Consider the following 16,886-nt stretch of genomic DNA (forward strand, 5'->3'; position numbering starts at 1 on the left):
GGACTGACACGGGACCATACAGCCTGCGGCTCAAGCTCTGGTAAAAACCAGGTGTGAGGGGAGCAGTCCCTGAGCCACTAAATTGGTTGGGCATTGTATTTGGTCCTCCCAGAGCTCATGGAAAACATCTCAGATTGGCTGTATTTGGAATGGTGACTCATGTTTCCTTTACATCTATCTCATGTTCTCAGTATAAAAATGCCTAGAATATATAAAGAGAATAGAATATTGATGGATACATGGAAAATATTACGTTATGTCAGCAATTTAGCACCTAACCCAATACACAAGTCAACAAATCAATCTATTTGGCTAAACTCCAAGGTTCAAATTGGCGGTTTTAAAATCGTATGGAAGCATTGGATTATTGCAGGTATACGAACTTTAAATGATGTTATTTCAAATGGTAAACTGCTTGATTTTTCACAGTTGCAACATAAATATGATCTAAACAAATCACAAAGTTTTAAATGGCTGCAGCTGAAGCAGGCTATTCAGGAGGGGTTCCCTGAATGGAAAAATCTTAGCAATCAGTATAGTCTGGAATTCTTATGCTTTCAGGCGGATTTCTTGGTATAAATTGATATCTGGATTTATGAATAAAAAACCAAAGACATTTGGAGCATTGAGATTAAAGCATCAAATTTCTGCATCTCAATGGCCACGAATTTGGTCTTGGAGAATGAGATGTACAGTGTCTGCATCTATGAGACAAACTTGGTTCTTTTTGTTACATAGAGCATTTTGGACCCCAGTTAGATTTCAAAAGTTGGATAACTCTAAGTCTAATAGATGCTGGCATTGTAATCTGGAAGCAGGGACTCTAGATCATTTAACATATTTTTGTCCCTTTTGGAAATCAATTTGGTCTCAAATTAATTGTTTATTAGAAAACCATGTAGCTCTATCATACGATGCAGTTCTATTTGGGACATCCATGAGAATAAAAAGTCAAATTTCATCAAGCAATAATAAACTTTTATTAATAATGACAGGAGTTGCCATTCAACATATCACCAGAAATTGGAAACATTGGAAAAGACTTAATTACACCTTCTGGTGGAATTCGTTGTGCCATATATACAAAATGGAAACAACAATTGTTATTTACTTGAGCTCCACGAAGAAAACCATTAGAAGACTTAAAATGATCCAGAACACTGTGGTCCGCCTCATATTCGGCCTGAAAAAATGGGAACATGTCACCCCTTTCTACCACAAACTTCACTGGCTACCCTTTGAATCCAGAGTCCTATTCAAATTCACCTGCTTCTGTTATAAAACAGTATTTGGCCTATCCCCAAGCTACTTAAACCCTCACTTCTACCTGAATCGCATAAACAAGCACTCCCGCAGAATTCAGCTCTTCGCCTTCCCCTCCCTAAAACTATGTCACTCCAAAAGATTCCTCGATAAAACTTTCGCCTTCCAGGCTGCCAAACTGAACCCATGGCTAGCCCAAATTGTCCTTGAGGCCCCCACCTACCTCGGGTTTAGAAAATCTCTCAAAACTCACCTATTCCATGGACAAGACACCTAACACCCCTCTCCAATGAACAACAATCTCCTCCTGCCCCCTTCCACCTCTCTTTTCCCAACCTACCCACCTCCCCCCCACTTGACCTACACTCCCCCCTCTCTCTCTAACTTCAACTACTTCCTTGCTCCTAATATTGTTCAATTGTTTTGAACCACTTGTAATTTATTGCTTGCTTCTAATAGTGTTCAATTGTTTTTAAACCACTTGTAATATTTTTGTTAATCAAATGTAAACCGCCTAGAACTCCTTGGGTATGGCGGTATACAAAAATAAAGTTATTATTATTATTATTATACAAAAAGGGAATTATAATAATTTAAAAAGATTTGGGGGCCATTGATAACATATTGTAATGATTAGATACCTTTTTACACTGAAAGTATAATTATAATAATGGAAAGGGGGTGATATATAGTTATATTATTGGTTTAATCAATATTTTTGAATATAACACATATATGATATGCTTGATTTACAATATTTGTGGAAAGGGAGGGTGGGGGAGGGGCTTAATTTATGTATTTAAGATGTTAATAGAAAGAATTTCAAGTGATGTGTATGATTCAATTGATGTAATATTGTACACTTGATGTAAGATGAAAAAATGAATAAAGAATTGGAAAAATATAAATAAATAAATTGGTTGGGCAGGCTGGCTAGGCAGGTTAATAAAAGGTTTGCCAAGTTTCCAAATTTATTATAATTTTACTAGCCCGCCCCTTGGGAAAACCATCAGGATGGCTTACAATCTAAAATACATTAATGTGCATACATTCAATACAATAAAATCATAATTAAAACATACATAAAGGTCAGAAGGAGGACTTACCAAATATAATACAAAAGAAAAAGAGGGGGGAAACCATTAGGGAATTCCCATTTTACATGATACCCTCAGTGCTGTAAGTTGAAAGGGAAATTAGTATGCATCCACAAAAACAAATGTTTTCATGTCTGCCTTGAACTTATCGATGGAGATTAGGGAACACAATGACAGGGACCTTTATCTGCAAAGATAGCATCCCAAAGATGTTCGTTAACTATTTAGGAGTAGTTTGTCGACTTGATATTAGGCTCCGACTGGTGTATATGGAGTCAACTGGCATGTTCGATAAAAGTGGGTTTTCTGCAACTAGGACCTTGAAAGTGATTAAAAGTAATTTGTAAGTTATGCGATGTTTGACTGGAAGCCAATGGGCTTCCTTCAGAAAAGACCTTCCGGCTACAGACTTCTGACCACAGAGTCTGTGGTTTTTCCCAGGAGAGCTGCCCCAGTCGAATTGGGAACTCACAGTTGGTATGAAGACCTAAAAATAAATCTAAATCAGAGCAGAGCAGACAGGCTCACTAATAGAAGGAAAAACTGAGGAGCTAGGGCACAGCCCAGTGATGCTGGATGCGGAGCAAAGAGAAAAAAAGTAGATAATGTCTTCTACAAACTCGCAAGTAAAAGGAGAATAACCCACTGGTTCAAGACTCATTTGCCATTTGCACCCTTCTGTTAATAGCAGGAGGAACAGAGGTCTCTTCTGTTAATAGCAGGTGAGAGGAGGTGCTACAGGGGCCTCTTGTCCCATTCATATCTGAATACAGTTCAAACTGCTCTTACGGACCTACAAATGCCCCTCAATCTCTCTCTCCCCATATGCTCCCACTTGTGAATTCTGTTCATCAGTAAAGTCCCTCCTATCCGTACCCTTCACCGCCTATTCCAGCCTTTGTCCCTTCTAACTTGCATGGAACAAACTGCCCGAGTCATTACGTCTGACAGTCTTCAAATCCAAGCTAAAGACCCATTTCAACTCCTAACACCCACTCACCATAAAATGACGTATGTCTATCCTATCATTCTCTGCAAGAAATTCCCCAACCCCCCCTTTATCTGTCCAAATTAGATGGTAAGCTCTTCTGAGCAGGAACCATTTTTTGCATGTTGATTGTGCTTTTTAGCGCTAGCGAAATGACAAAGAGTAGTGGTTATAGTAGGGAGATGTACAGGGATCCCTTCTCTTAACAGCAGGTTCTTTCTGTTAATAGCAGATGAGGGGTTATGGTATAGGGGTCTGCTCTGTTAATAACACTTATGGTGGTCTCGAATGAGTTGTACTAACAGGATGCCTGGAAATACCTTTGGGCCCGTAAGCTGTAACTTCTCTTTGCCAGATTCACAGGAAGCTGCCATGGTCTCTGGGTTCTGCAAAGCAAGAGGTAATGATACCGGCACACAGGAACCTGCAAGACAGAGGAAGTAATTACACAGGAATTCCCAGAAACTGAATGCCTTGCAAAAGGTAATACTGCAAGAATCCCCTAAAACCTCTTCTAATTATTAAAAGATTTTTATTTATTTTATTTTAGCATTTATACACAGCTTATAGCCTAAGCGGTTTTACAGTCAGGTACTTAAATATTTCTCCCTCTCTGTCCCGGTGGCCTCACAATCTGACCAAAGGGTGTTAAGTGACTTGCCCAGGGACATAAGGACGAGCGCTGGGATAGAACCTCTAGGCCACTCCTCCAGGTAAATCACTCATCAATACCTTCCCTGGATATAGTGGAGGACAGGGTCTGCTGTGAAATCCTGCAGGGACACCCCAATACCTGCATTAGATACATAGGTCAGAGTCTCCTGCGCTCCGAGATCCTGCTGGAACCTCCCAATACCTGCATTATATACAGTAAAGGAAGATCCCACACACACAGAGGACAGCGTCTTTCCTGCAGAAACCTCCTAATACCTGTATTAAGATCCTGTACAGGACCATGTCTAATGCACTGGGAGATCTGGTCCAGTGATTGTGCGGCTCAGCAGAGTTGCAACCATACAATGTCACCTCATGCTCAAATTCGTGCACATTGAGGGAGTTCTTGTTTTGACTTGGATATTGGGCTGAATGCAGGAAGGCTCTTCTTAGATACACATTTCACTTTTCTTGTAGCTTTCACTCTTTTTTGCAGATGAATTTATCTATCGATGAGTTATAGAATGTGAGCTTTGCTAGGACCAGAGCTCAGAGTGAAGCTTTGGAATCAGCTGGTTGGACAATTCGGAATGAAAAATCATTTTATAACCGTCTCTTTTTATAGAAGCTGTTTAACTGGTTAAGAAGCAGTGACTGAACGAATGAAGTGATTAATGGAAATGTTTTATTGCGTTTTATACTATGTTTTGGAGTTTTTATGAGGGTGAATCAAAAATTAAAGGCAATTATTAAATTATGCGATAACCAGAACAGAGCTAGCGAAATGCAACATTGCCTGTTGGACAGTTCATCCACACACAGTGCAGCGTTCGGCCTTCAATCGTGGCAGATCTGTCTGCTCTCCAAAGCCTATACCTCGTTCAAGGTGGCCGCCTGCAACTTCCTGGCAGCGCAGGAATCATGGTCCCAGAGCCAGGTTAGCTTTTAAGGAGGAGATTCCTGGGGAGAACTGCAAGCAGGCTGGCTGGGAGAAGAAGGGAACCACATGGCAGAGAAGCAACTCCTATGGAGGTAAAGGAACCAGAGTTTGAGAATGATATTGTAGATTATCCTATGGAATTTGATTATGAAACAGAATATGTGAGGAAGGCATGGAAGAATAACCCTTATTTAGTTAAGAAGCCTTCCGGGTTAAAAGTCAAATAAGGATCCTGTAACTGAAGAGGATTGTTTGAATGTGGGAACAGGTGTGTGGTTTGAATAAGGTGACCATACGTCCCCTTATTAGATCCCAGCTTCGGGACGCCAAAATGTCCCGTTTTCAGGGACAGCGTACCGAAGATATGCGGGGGGATAACGGGACCGGCGATCGCGTCCCCTCCCTGCCACCAGGGCCAGATTAAAGGGCCTGAAAACAGGGGGCCCCACTAGTGTGGTACTCTGACATCACACACCAACGAGGGCTGCCCAATCCGATTCGGCAATGGCGATTCCTACCTGCTGCCTGCATGGTCCTGCACAGCCGCAGTCAGCCCCCAGCCTCAGCACCATCCCCACATATGCTTTGCTTGCGTGTCTTTTTATTTTCCTTCTTCTCACCTCTATGTCCTTTGTTGAGGCCCTATGCTGATGTCTTGTATTTATTCAGCCAAAGTAAGTACTTTAGTTTTCTAGTTTCTCTGTCCCCGTTGTTTGTTTTCGGCTCCACTGACCAAATTTGCATATGTTTAACTCCCTCTTTCCCATAGTGTTTTTCATGTATTTTATTGCCGTTGCAAGAGAACTCGGATATGTGAAATATCAATAATATAATAAACCACACTTTCACAAAATATGATGATGATAATGTCATATACAAATGTAGGCAGTACTGCTTCAGTTTAAAGGAGTGTGTTTCAAAAAATTGGAGAAAAAGCCTCAGACAAATGCCCTCCCACCACCACAATGGTGGATACAGGTGGTTGGGTGGTAACCTCACTGGCAAAAAACCTCCAGTACACTCCCTGATGAAAGAAACTTTCAACTTATCTCTGTTGATCGGTGTACCGATCAACAGAGATAAGTTGAAAGTTTCTTTCATCTATCAACTTTGCATAGACAGCCCTGCTTATAGTTTTTTTATCAGGGAGTGTACTGGAGGTTTTTTGCCAGTGAGGTTACCACCCAACCACCTGTATCCACCATTGTGGTGGTGGGAGGGCATTTGTCTGAGGCTTTTTCCTCCAATTTTTTGAAACACACTCCTTTAAACTGAAGCAGTACTGCCTACATTTGTATATGACATTATCATCATTTTATTGCTGGTTGCTACAGAGTGCTGTCATATTCCACTACTTTAGTTTCCGTGTTTTCATAGCTGTTCTACTTCTGTTAAAACGTGTGTTTATATGGGGGCGTGGTTTCGCAGCGTACCAGGATGGTCGGGTGAATGATTAGCTCCGCGGAGAAAGGCTAATTATACTAAAATAAGTAAATCAAAATTTTTGTAAGTCACGTCGGAGTAATTAAACTGTTATTATGGCATCGGGTAAACATAATAAAAATATTTTGGCGAGATTAGGTTCGGGGAGTGTAAAGAGATCAAAACTGGAGTCGGTCTCCCCATCAACAGTCCCTTTACCAACGGAAGAAATTGAAAACAGGGACTTAATGAAGGGAGTTACAGCAGATTAAAGAAATAGTGCTGGACAATGCTAAAAATATAAAGGAAGTTAAGGAGGAGGTAGCAAATCTTACAAAAAGAATGCAGGCAGTTGATATTAAATTAGAGCAGCTAGAGAAACGAGCTGAGAAGACAGAGGCAGAAATGGTGACATGTAAAAAGGATCATAAAGAAATAAATTTATTAAGGAAAGAGCTGGAGGATTTATCGAACCGAGAAAGGAGAAATAATTTAAGAATGATTGGGATACCGGAGGGAATTGAAAAGAATGATCCTATAGCGTTTCTGGTTAATTTCTTACCAAAAATCTTACCGATGAAAAGTTCATTTCCGTTAGGATCTCGACAAGAAGATCAAGTGGTCAGAAGGGTCCGCTTCTACTGATTTTTAAACTGCTTCGGTATCAGCAGGTTGCAGAGATTATTAAATTGGCTAAAGAAAACAGGAATCTCGAGTGCCAGGATTCAAAGAGATATATAGTACCGGACTTTGCAAAAGTAACAGCATATAGAAGGAAACAGCTTTTGGATTTGCGTCCTCAGCTAAGATCATTAGGTGCTAGTATATACCCGGCAACTATGAGGGTAACTTATGAGAATAAAAATTTTAATTTTGAGGATGCAGTAAAACTGAAGGAGTTTTTAGATCAGTATGAACTGCCTATGGTTTCTTAATGGTAATGCCTGGTAACTGTATTTCTTTTTTATTTTTATTATTGTTTTTGTTCATTTATTTTATTTTAATACCTTTAATGATCTACTTCTGAGGAAATTGAATAAGCAAAATAAATAGTTCTTCAACATGGTGTTGATACAGTTAAAAATTTGAAAGGACTTAACATTCTGACAAGGACACGTGATCATCTGTACAGTTGCTTGGAGCAGAGACGTATTAGAATGTTTGTCACAAGGAGGAATAAACATTTTCTTTAGATTATGTTTATAACTACAAGAAACACGGTGGAAATTTAAAGTGAAAACAACAATGGAAGATCTGTGGGCTGTTCTGGAAATGTGGAAAGATCTGATTGTCTTGAGGTGCAGAACTGTGACTGCGAGGATCGCTTGTATGATACGGCTTGATCCTTGCCTTGCACCATACTTTTAAATACGATCTATGCCCAACCTAAAGGGTTTTTTTTAATATTTAGTTAAGTTTGATGGATGGTGCTGCATTGGAATGTTGAGTCATGATGTATGGGTTCTGCACCTTGAGTTTGAAGTAATTTGATGGCAGCTTCAGAAGTTCGGCTGAACCGCTGCATCATGAACTCCTGGGAAAGTTTAATGTGGCTTGACATTATGTACTGCGCTCTGGGCAAGTTTTGTTTGCTTGCTGAATTTATGCAAAATGTAATTATTTATTGGCAGTCTGTCAAGATGCTTGCGAAATGTGAATTTGGCTATAAGCCATATTATGAAACTTCCGTGGTGGTATGAGCCTGAAGTTTCATAGAAAATGGAGTATTCTGGTTAAGAAAAGCAACATTCTATTTGTCATATGTTGAAGGTGAAGGATTGTAATAACTCTGAGTTTATACAAGACTACATGGATTTGTTACAACAGAATGTGGATGTTCTAATTGCCTTCTAACAAAGTTAATTTTAAAATGAGCTCTGCATATCCTTCAGATGTAGCCTTTTGTATGTTTTAAGTTTACATTTGAAATGATCTCTTAAAAAAGGAGTGAATATGAGGATGAACACTTTGAAGGAGATGTATGGTGGAATTTGATTTCTGAATTCTACTGGGTTATGATTCGTATGCATGAGGAATGTGGTGTGTTGTCATTAAAATGGAATGAGAAAAGGGGAAATTGCTGGATATTGATATTTGCCAATTGTGTCATTGTTTGATACATTTGAGTTTAATCATACGGTAGGGTAGGTTGATATTTTTGGGTGGAAGAATAATAATTTCTTCAGGTTTTTTTAAATTATTATTTGTATGATTAATAGCAAATATTCTTCCATATTTTAGGTTTAAAAAAAAAAAAAGAAGAGAAAAATAAACAGAATGAGAATATAATTTTAATGATTCCTTTATAATAAATGACTTACATTATATTATTGGGAAGATTAATATATTTATTAGAATTATTTGTGAATTTGGCCTGAAGGGAGTTTTTCATTTACTTACAGTGCATTTCGAAGTTGACACTGTTATTTTGGGTGGGAGGGGAGGGGGTGGGTTGGGGGTGTAATGGGAGAGATTTGGGGATAGGGGAGGGGACTAATTTAGATTTTCAGAGTGGGAGAAAAGATTATATAATAATTAGTTTGTGGACATATGTAGTTATTGTGATTCAATCAGTATAATGGAGTTTAAAATTTTTTCATTAAACGTTAATGGCCTTAACCATCCGATTAGAAGAAAAAAGATGTTATTATATTTAAAACAGCAGAATGCGGAGGTTTGTTTTATCCAAGAGACACACCTATCTGGGGATGAATCAAAGAAATTAGTGGGTAATTGGGTGAAGGATTGTTTCTTTGCACCTGCGGCAGGGAAAAAAGCTGGTGTAGCTATCCTAATTAACAAAAAATGCTCTGCAGTGTTTAATATGGTGGCTGCAGATCCTTTAGGTAGATGGTTGCATGTAAACATGAGTATCGGTAATACTACTGTAGCGCTTTTTAATGTGTATGCCCCTAATTCAAATCAAATTGAATTTTTTAAGACTCTGCAACAAATAGTTTTACTACTGGCTGCTAGCAATTCGGTAGTGGCAGGAGATTTTAATGCTGTTATGGATCCTTTATACCTTTATCCTGAAACTCCTCCAATTATCCCCCCTTGAAACAATTTACACATACGCTGATGATATCCTTGTCCTCCTTGAGACAGACCAGAACCTCACCAACCTCCACGAGAACATTACAACTTGCATAATGAGACTCCATTCCTGGTCCTTCTCGGTACAGATGAAATTGAATGAATCAAAAACAAAATTACTCTGGCTCGGCCCAAAATTAGAACACCTGCCCACACCTCTTCGCACTACCCTCAGGCACTGCACTGCAGCTTGAGTTCTCAAGCAAGGTCCTTGGCATCATTATCGATTATTCTCTCTCCCTCAATGACCACCTCAACTCCTTGGCTAAATCATGCTTTTTCAACCTCCACATGCTAAGGAAAGTAAGATTCTATTTTCGCCAACAACATTTCGCCGTCCTTGTCCAATCCATCATCCTCTCCAAACTAGACTACTGCAATGCCATCTACTTAAGCCTATTAAAAAAAGTCTTCAAAGTCTCCAGTTAATCCAGAATACTGCAGCCAAGTTGATCTTTGCAAAACGCAAAGACCATGTCTCCCCACTCCTAGCCAAACTTCACTGGCTCCCAGTGATTTCCAGAATTCATTTCAACTGCTCCTGCCTGGCTTTTAAGATCATTCACGGCATCCTTCCTCCCTTAATCCCACTATCTTATAACTCCTCGAGTCCTGACTCTACCAGACCCGCCCAAAAGTATAAACTATCCTTCCCCTCTCTACACGGTATTCGCTATGCAGGCAAACTGGGAAAATCCCTTCTCTTCAGAATCACAGGTCTTTGGAACAACCTTACTACCCTGCTGCGGAACCTGGGCTCCCTCCAATTATTCCACAAGCAACTAAAAACCTGGCTTTTCACTAAAATGTAATTCTATCCCCCTTACTATTCTCTTCTATATATAAGTTCATGTAAACCTTCTCTTCCTATATTTTAAGTTCTTGTAAACCATGTCAAGCTCCACATCTGTGGAGATGATGCGGTATATAAATTTAAGGTTTAGTTTAGTTTATTTTATTGGATAAAAAACCTAGTAAAATTATAAAGTCACTAGGTTTGGATAATTTTGTAAATTCCTATAATTTGAAAGATATTTGGCGAATTCTTCATTTTAATGATCGAGAATTTTCTTTTTGTTCACATGTTCATAAATCCTTTTCTAGAATAGATTATATTTTTGTTTCTGATCAGTTAATACAAAATGTTACACAAGCTTCCATAGATCCAATAATTTTGTCAGATCATGGTGGTGTGTGGATTAAATAAAAAAATTTTGATCAAGATAATGCTAGGCCTGTTTGGAGGTTTGATAATGCATTGCTTGCGTATCCAAAATTTTGTGAGGATTTTCAACTAAAAATTAATGAGTATTTCCAAATTAACAATACAGAAGAAGTCTCTACAGAAACCTTGTGGGATGCCTTTAAGGCAACCATGAGAGGACAAATTATTTCATTCTCAGCTTATACTAAGAAACAACTAAAAAAGCAATTTTTTACTTTAGAACAAGAAATTAAGATCTTAGAATTAAAATTGATTGGAAAATGGGAAAATTCTACATTACAAGCTCTTTTAAAAGCTAAATGTAAGTATGAGATTTCTTCTAAATTGGTTAGGAAAGATATTCTTTCTCAGCAAGCTTTGTATTATGGGAATTCAAATAAGGCGGGAAGATTATTGGCAAATTATCTTAAAGCAAAAAAGAGAAAGACAAAAATAAGTGCAATTAAAAGATGAAAAAGGAGATATTCATTCTCAAATTGGACCTATATTAAAACAATTCTTAAAGTTTTATAAAGACCTTTATTCTTCTTTAGATAGAGAAAAGGATGGTTTAGAATTTTTAAATCTAATTGAAAGTCCAAAAGTTCCTGATCATATAAAAAGAAGTCTGGAGAAGCCGATATCGCTAAAAGAACTACAAACAGCATTGAAGTCTCTTAGAGTAGGGACCGCTCCAGGTGGTGATGGTTTTACGGTAGAGTTTTATAAATCATTCCAAATTACCTTATTACCTTATTTATTAAATTTATATCAGAATCAACTAAATAAAGGTTGTATTTTAGGCACTATGGCAGAATCGTTAACTATTGTCTTGCCAAAGCCAAATAAAGATCCCATGTTGGTTTCAAATTACAGGCCTATTTCTTTAATCAATGTAGATGGTAAACTATTAGCTAAACTTTTAGCCATGCGTTGGGCTAAGGCTCTTCCTTATATAGTTGGTATGCACCAAACAGGGTTTGTTGCTCAAAGACACTCTTCCAATAATACTAGACTGGCCTTTCATATGTTATATCTAACAAAAGACATAAGGGATCCGGCCTTCTCTATCCTTGGATGCAGAGAAGGCTTTTGATCGGGTAGAATGGACCTTTATGTATCAGGCCATGGAGTGGTTTGGTATTGGTTCAGGATTTATACAAATGATTCAAACGTTGTATAGTTCTCCTGTTGCTAGATTATATATTAACAATAATTTCTCGGATTGTTTCAAGTTGCAAAGGGGGAGTTAGACAAGGTTGTCCCTTGTCTCCTTTGCTTTTTGATATAGTACTTGAACCCTTGTTATTAGCTATTCAACAAGTAAAGGATATACAAGGTATTCCACGTTCTGGAAAGGAATATAAGGTATCTGCTTATGCGGATGATATATTACTTCATTTGAGAAATCCTGAAACAACCATTCCATGTTTACTTGAATTGATTGAGAAATTTGGGAAATTCTCAGGTTATAAAATAAATTGGTCTAAATCAGAAGTTCTTCCTCTAAATGTACATTGTACAAGAGGTTTATTTGATTCATTCCCTTTTATATGGAAAGAAGAAGGAATAAAATATTTAGGAATCTGGTTAAAAAATACACTCGATGAGACAATGAAAGTGAATGAAAGATTTTTATTGCAAAAAGTAACAGAGTTATGTGAGCAATGGAATCCTTTACATTTGTCTTGGTGGGGAAGAGTCCAAACTATTAAGATGATGATTTTGCCTGTTGTTTGTTATCAAATGGGTATGATACCAGTTTTTTTCAAGGGTCTTTTTATAAAAAGTTGAATAGTATTCTTACTAAATTTATTTGGCTGGGAAGAATTGCCTTAGTGTCTTTACAAAAGCCAATTGAGGAGGATGGGGTAAATTTTCCAAACTTCTATAGGTACCATCAATCCTATATTATGCGCCAGGGTATGTATTGGGTCCTCCCAGAACTCATGGAAAAGCTTCCAGATTGGTTGGTGTTGGAATGGCAGCTCATGTTTCCTATTAGGCTTGGTCATCTTCTCTGTATTAAAATGCCTAGGATACGTAAAAACAATAGAATATTAATGGATACATGGAAAACTTTACGATATATTAATAATTTAACACCACTTCCAATTCAAAAATCTACATATAAAAATATATGGCTAAACTCCAAAATTCAAATAGGCGGTTTCAAGATTGTCTGGAAGGATTGGATTAAAGCAGATATATGTACCTTGGATGATGTTATATCTAATGGTAAACTGCTGGATTTTTCACAGTTGCAACATAAATTTGGCCTTGATAAAATAACAAAGTTATAAGTGGTTGCAACTGAAGCAGGCTATTCAGGCAGGGTTCCCTGAATGGAAATCTCTTAATAATCAATTTAGTTTAGAATTTTTATGCTTTCAGGCAGACTTCCTGGGTCACCAGGCCGCGCAATGGTATAAATTATTATCTGGCTATTTGAATAAGAAACCAAAGACTGGACTTAGAGATATTTGGAACATTGAGATTAAGCATCAAATTAATGCATCTCAATGGACACGTATTTGGTCTTGGAGGATGAAATGTACAATGTCTATGTCTATGAGGCAAACATGGTTTTTCCTGTTGCATAGAGCACTCTGGACCCCTGTTCATTTACAAAAATTGGATTGCTCTAAGTCTAATAGATGTTGGCATTGTCATCTCGAAGCTGGAACTTTAGATAATTTATTGTTTTACTGTCCATTTATTAAAGCTTTTTGGCAGTCGATCAATTTTATTTGGCATGTCTATGAGAGCTAAATGCCAAATATCCTCTAATAATAACAAACTTTTAATGATTTTGACAGGAGTTGCCATTCAACAAATAACATATAATTGGAAAGATTGTAAAAGAAGGATGTGTGTGGGCCATTAATAAATTATTAAATTAATGAATAAATTAGCATTTTTCCTATGTTGTTTTGGGGTGGAGGGTAGGTTTTTGGATTTCACTAATAAAATATAGAGCGAATGATATAAATTAGTATATTATGTGATATGTATTTGTTTAATACGATTTTGGGGGGAGGGTTGGGGTTAAATCTACTTCTGGAGAGAAGTTGTAGATTTTCAAGTGAAGTTGTATACTAACTGTTGTATTTTCTGTACACTTGTTGTAAAATATAAAATGAATAAAGAATTATAAAAAAAAACAAAACGTGTGTTTATCTCCTTCTTCTCCATAGCATTTTTTTGTATATTTCAATGCCGGTTACTGCAGAGTGCTGTCACTTTTCTCTACTTAAGTTCAAGTGTTTTCTTTGCTACTCCTTATTGTTTTTACTTTTAAGCTGGTGTTTTAACTTTCTTTCACAGTGTTTTATACTTTTTTTGGGGGGGGTCTTCTCCTCTTTGAAGTGGCATCTCCACATATGAGGGCGTAATGGGTTGGGCATGGGTGGAACTGGATGGGCCTCGGGTTGGGTCTAGAGGTCTAGATCTTACTAAAGTAAAATCTGGTAACCCTAGACTTTGGGAAATCCATTTCTTATTCCTGGATAAGCAGCATAAAATCCCAACTAGGGATCTAGCTAGGTAATTGGGACCTGGCATGCCGGATTAAAGGGTAGGCCCAGTAGGCACATGCCTCGGGTCTGAAAACATCAGGGGTCCCCACCGGTGTGGTGCTCTGACGTCATGCACCAACGAGGACTGCCCAATCCAATTCGGCGATGGCGATTCCTACCTGCTTCCTACCTGGTCCTGCACAGCCGCAATCAGCTCCCGGCCTCAGTGGTTGGGGCGTGGGCAGGGCTAGGGGTCCAGTGTACTTGTGTGCCTAGGGGCCCTCGAAGAATTAATCCTGTCCTGCCTGCCACGCCAAAGCCAGCCTGTCTGCCTCCCTCCCTCCAGCACCGAAGCTTGCCCCCCCTCCCAGACTGACCCCCACTGCTGCTACCTACTCGCCAAAGCCTGGCCTATTACCGCTTCAACACCCCCACCCCGGGTCCACTGCCACCCGCCGCAACTAAAGAAAAGTAATGTCCAGGCACCGGCCTACAAACCTTCTTCTTGACGTCAAGTCTGACGTCAGAGAGGAAGTTCTGGGCCAGCCAATAACTGGGGTTACTAAGGACATAGGAAGGGGCACTAAGGACATGGGAAGGAGGCACCGGGGGCACTAAGAACATAGGAAGAAGGCACTAAGGATATAGGAAGGAGGCACTGAGGGCACTAAGGCCATAGGAAGGGGCACTAAGGACATGGGAAGGAGGCACTGGGGGCACTAAGGACATAGGAAGGAGGCACTGAGGGCGCTAAGGACATAGGAAGGGGCACTAATGACTTAGGAAGGAGGCACTGGGGGCACTAAGGACACGGGAAGGGGCACAAAGGACATGGGAAGGAGGCACTGGGGGCACTAAGGACATGTGAAGGGGCACTAAGGACATAGGAAGGAGGCACTGAGGGCACTAAGGACATAGGAAGGGGCACTAAGGACATGGGAAGGAGGCACTGGGGGCACTAAAGACACAGGAAGGGCACTAAAGACATAGGAAGGAGGCACTGGGGGCACTAAGGACATAGGAAGAAGGCACTGAGGGCACTAAGGACATAGGAAGGAAGAAGGGAGTAGAAAAGGGACAATTATTGGGCCTGAGTGCAGAAAGAAAGAAAGAAATGAAAGAAGATAGGAACTAAGGACATAGGAAGGAGGGACTGGAGGCACTAAGGACATGGGAAGGCGGCACTGGGGGCACTAAGGACATGGGAAGGGGCACTAAGGATATAGGAAGGAGGCACTGGGGGCACTAAGGACATGGGAAGGGGCACAAAGGACATAGGAAGGAGGCATTGGGGGCACTAAGGACATGGGAAGGAGGCACTGGGGGCACTAAGGACATAGGAAGTAGCACTAAGGACATAGGAAATAGCACTAAGGATATGGGAAGGAGGCACTGAGGGCACTAAGGATATAGGAAGAAGGCACTGAGGGCACTAAGGACATAGGAAGGAAGAAGGGAGTAGAAAAGGGACAATTATTGGGCCTGAGTGCAGAAAGAAAGAAAGAAAAGAAAGGATGCACAGTCAGAAAGAAACGCAACCAGAGACTCATGAAATCACCAGACAGTAAAGGTAGGAAAAATGATTTTATTTTCAATTTAGTGATCAAAATGTGTCAGTTTTGAGAATTTATATCTGCTGTCTATATTTTGCACTATATTTATCTATTTTTCTATAGTTACTGAGATGACATTGCATATTTTAAAGTCATCTGCCTTGACATCTTAAAAAAAAAAAACCCCACAAACAACACTAAATGCAGAGAAAATGTTAATTATCATTTATATTTGGGGGGGTTCAATTTTATGGTTACCATTATGAATTAATAAGATATTATGGGTACTTGAAAAATGAAAGGAAGAAATTGGAGCGGGGCTAGGGCGGGATTGGGACAGGACTGACAATTATTAGATGTCCAATTTTATGAAAAAAATAAATGGTCACGTTAAGTTTGAATGAGCTTTGGTGTAGTGGGGGAGAAAAGCCCAGCAGTGTTTGAATTGAAGCCAGTTTTAAAACCAGGCCTGTTGCAAGTACCAAAGTTTGTCCCTGGGAACACGTGAGGTGTACAGGGTCCAGTTATATGTATTCGGGTGCAGCTTGTTCCCATACCTACTGGCCCCAGCTAGAGAGAGTCAGGGCAGTAAGGTGAGAGAGCTCTTTTGAGCTAGGCACAATTAGACTGTGGATGAGTGCAGGCAGAAGTACTGCCTGGAGTTGCTTGCAGGGCTGAGAGAAGCCAACATGAGCCCTTTTGCCCAGGCTGCTTGGATTGAGATAAGGAAGCAGCCCGGGGGCAAGGACTGTGAAACCAATTGGCTGTTTGTTTTGGATTCTGAAAATAAGAGAAATCCTGAACTGTGTGGAAATTATACAGTGGGCTGTATATTGCAGTATGGACTGAGTTGAAAGCCCGGATAATGGATTTTACAGCCAGCTGCTCTGTTCAGAAAACTGTCAAAGAAAATAACACTTTTTGATTTTGAAAGTGCAAAAACAAAACAAAAAAAAAAAGACTGTTTATTTGGTGAAACCTATGCACCTCAGTGGGGACTAGATCCGAGCGTGCGTGACCGGGGCTCAAACCCGCCACACAGGTCACCAGCCGATTTTGTCTTCCTCCCGCTATGTGGCTGTCGACTTGTCTGATGATGGAGTCCCCCACGACGATCGCTGTCCTCTCTGTCTTCTCTTGCCTCTCTTGCC

General features: G+C 39.5%; 1 protein-coding gene across 5 annotated transcripts in view; it reads right to left on the bottom strand.

The window, feature by feature from the left end:
- The window catches only part of ADCK5 (aarF domain containing kinase 5), a 217,052-nt gene that overhangs the window by 168,109 nt on the left and 32,057 nt on the right, over positions 1-16,886 (bottom strand). For all 5 annotated transcript variants that reach the window (XM_033934864.1, XM_033934862.1, XM_033934863.1 and 2 more), the window contains exon 2: positions 3,669-3,772. In XM_033934864.1, coding sequence (XP_033790755.1) covers positions 3,669-3,772 — 104 coding nt within the window. The remainder of the gene's footprint in view (positions 1-3,668; positions 3,773-16,886) is intronic.

Source organism: Geotrypetes seraphini, chromosome 2 (genome assembly GCF_902459505.1).
Source record: "Geotrypetes seraphini chromosome 2, aGeoSer1.1, whole genome shotgun sequence".
NCBI classification, from domain to species: domain Eukaryota; kingdom Metazoa; phylum Chordata; class Amphibia; order Gymnophiona; family Dermophiidae; genus Geotrypetes; species Geotrypetes seraphini.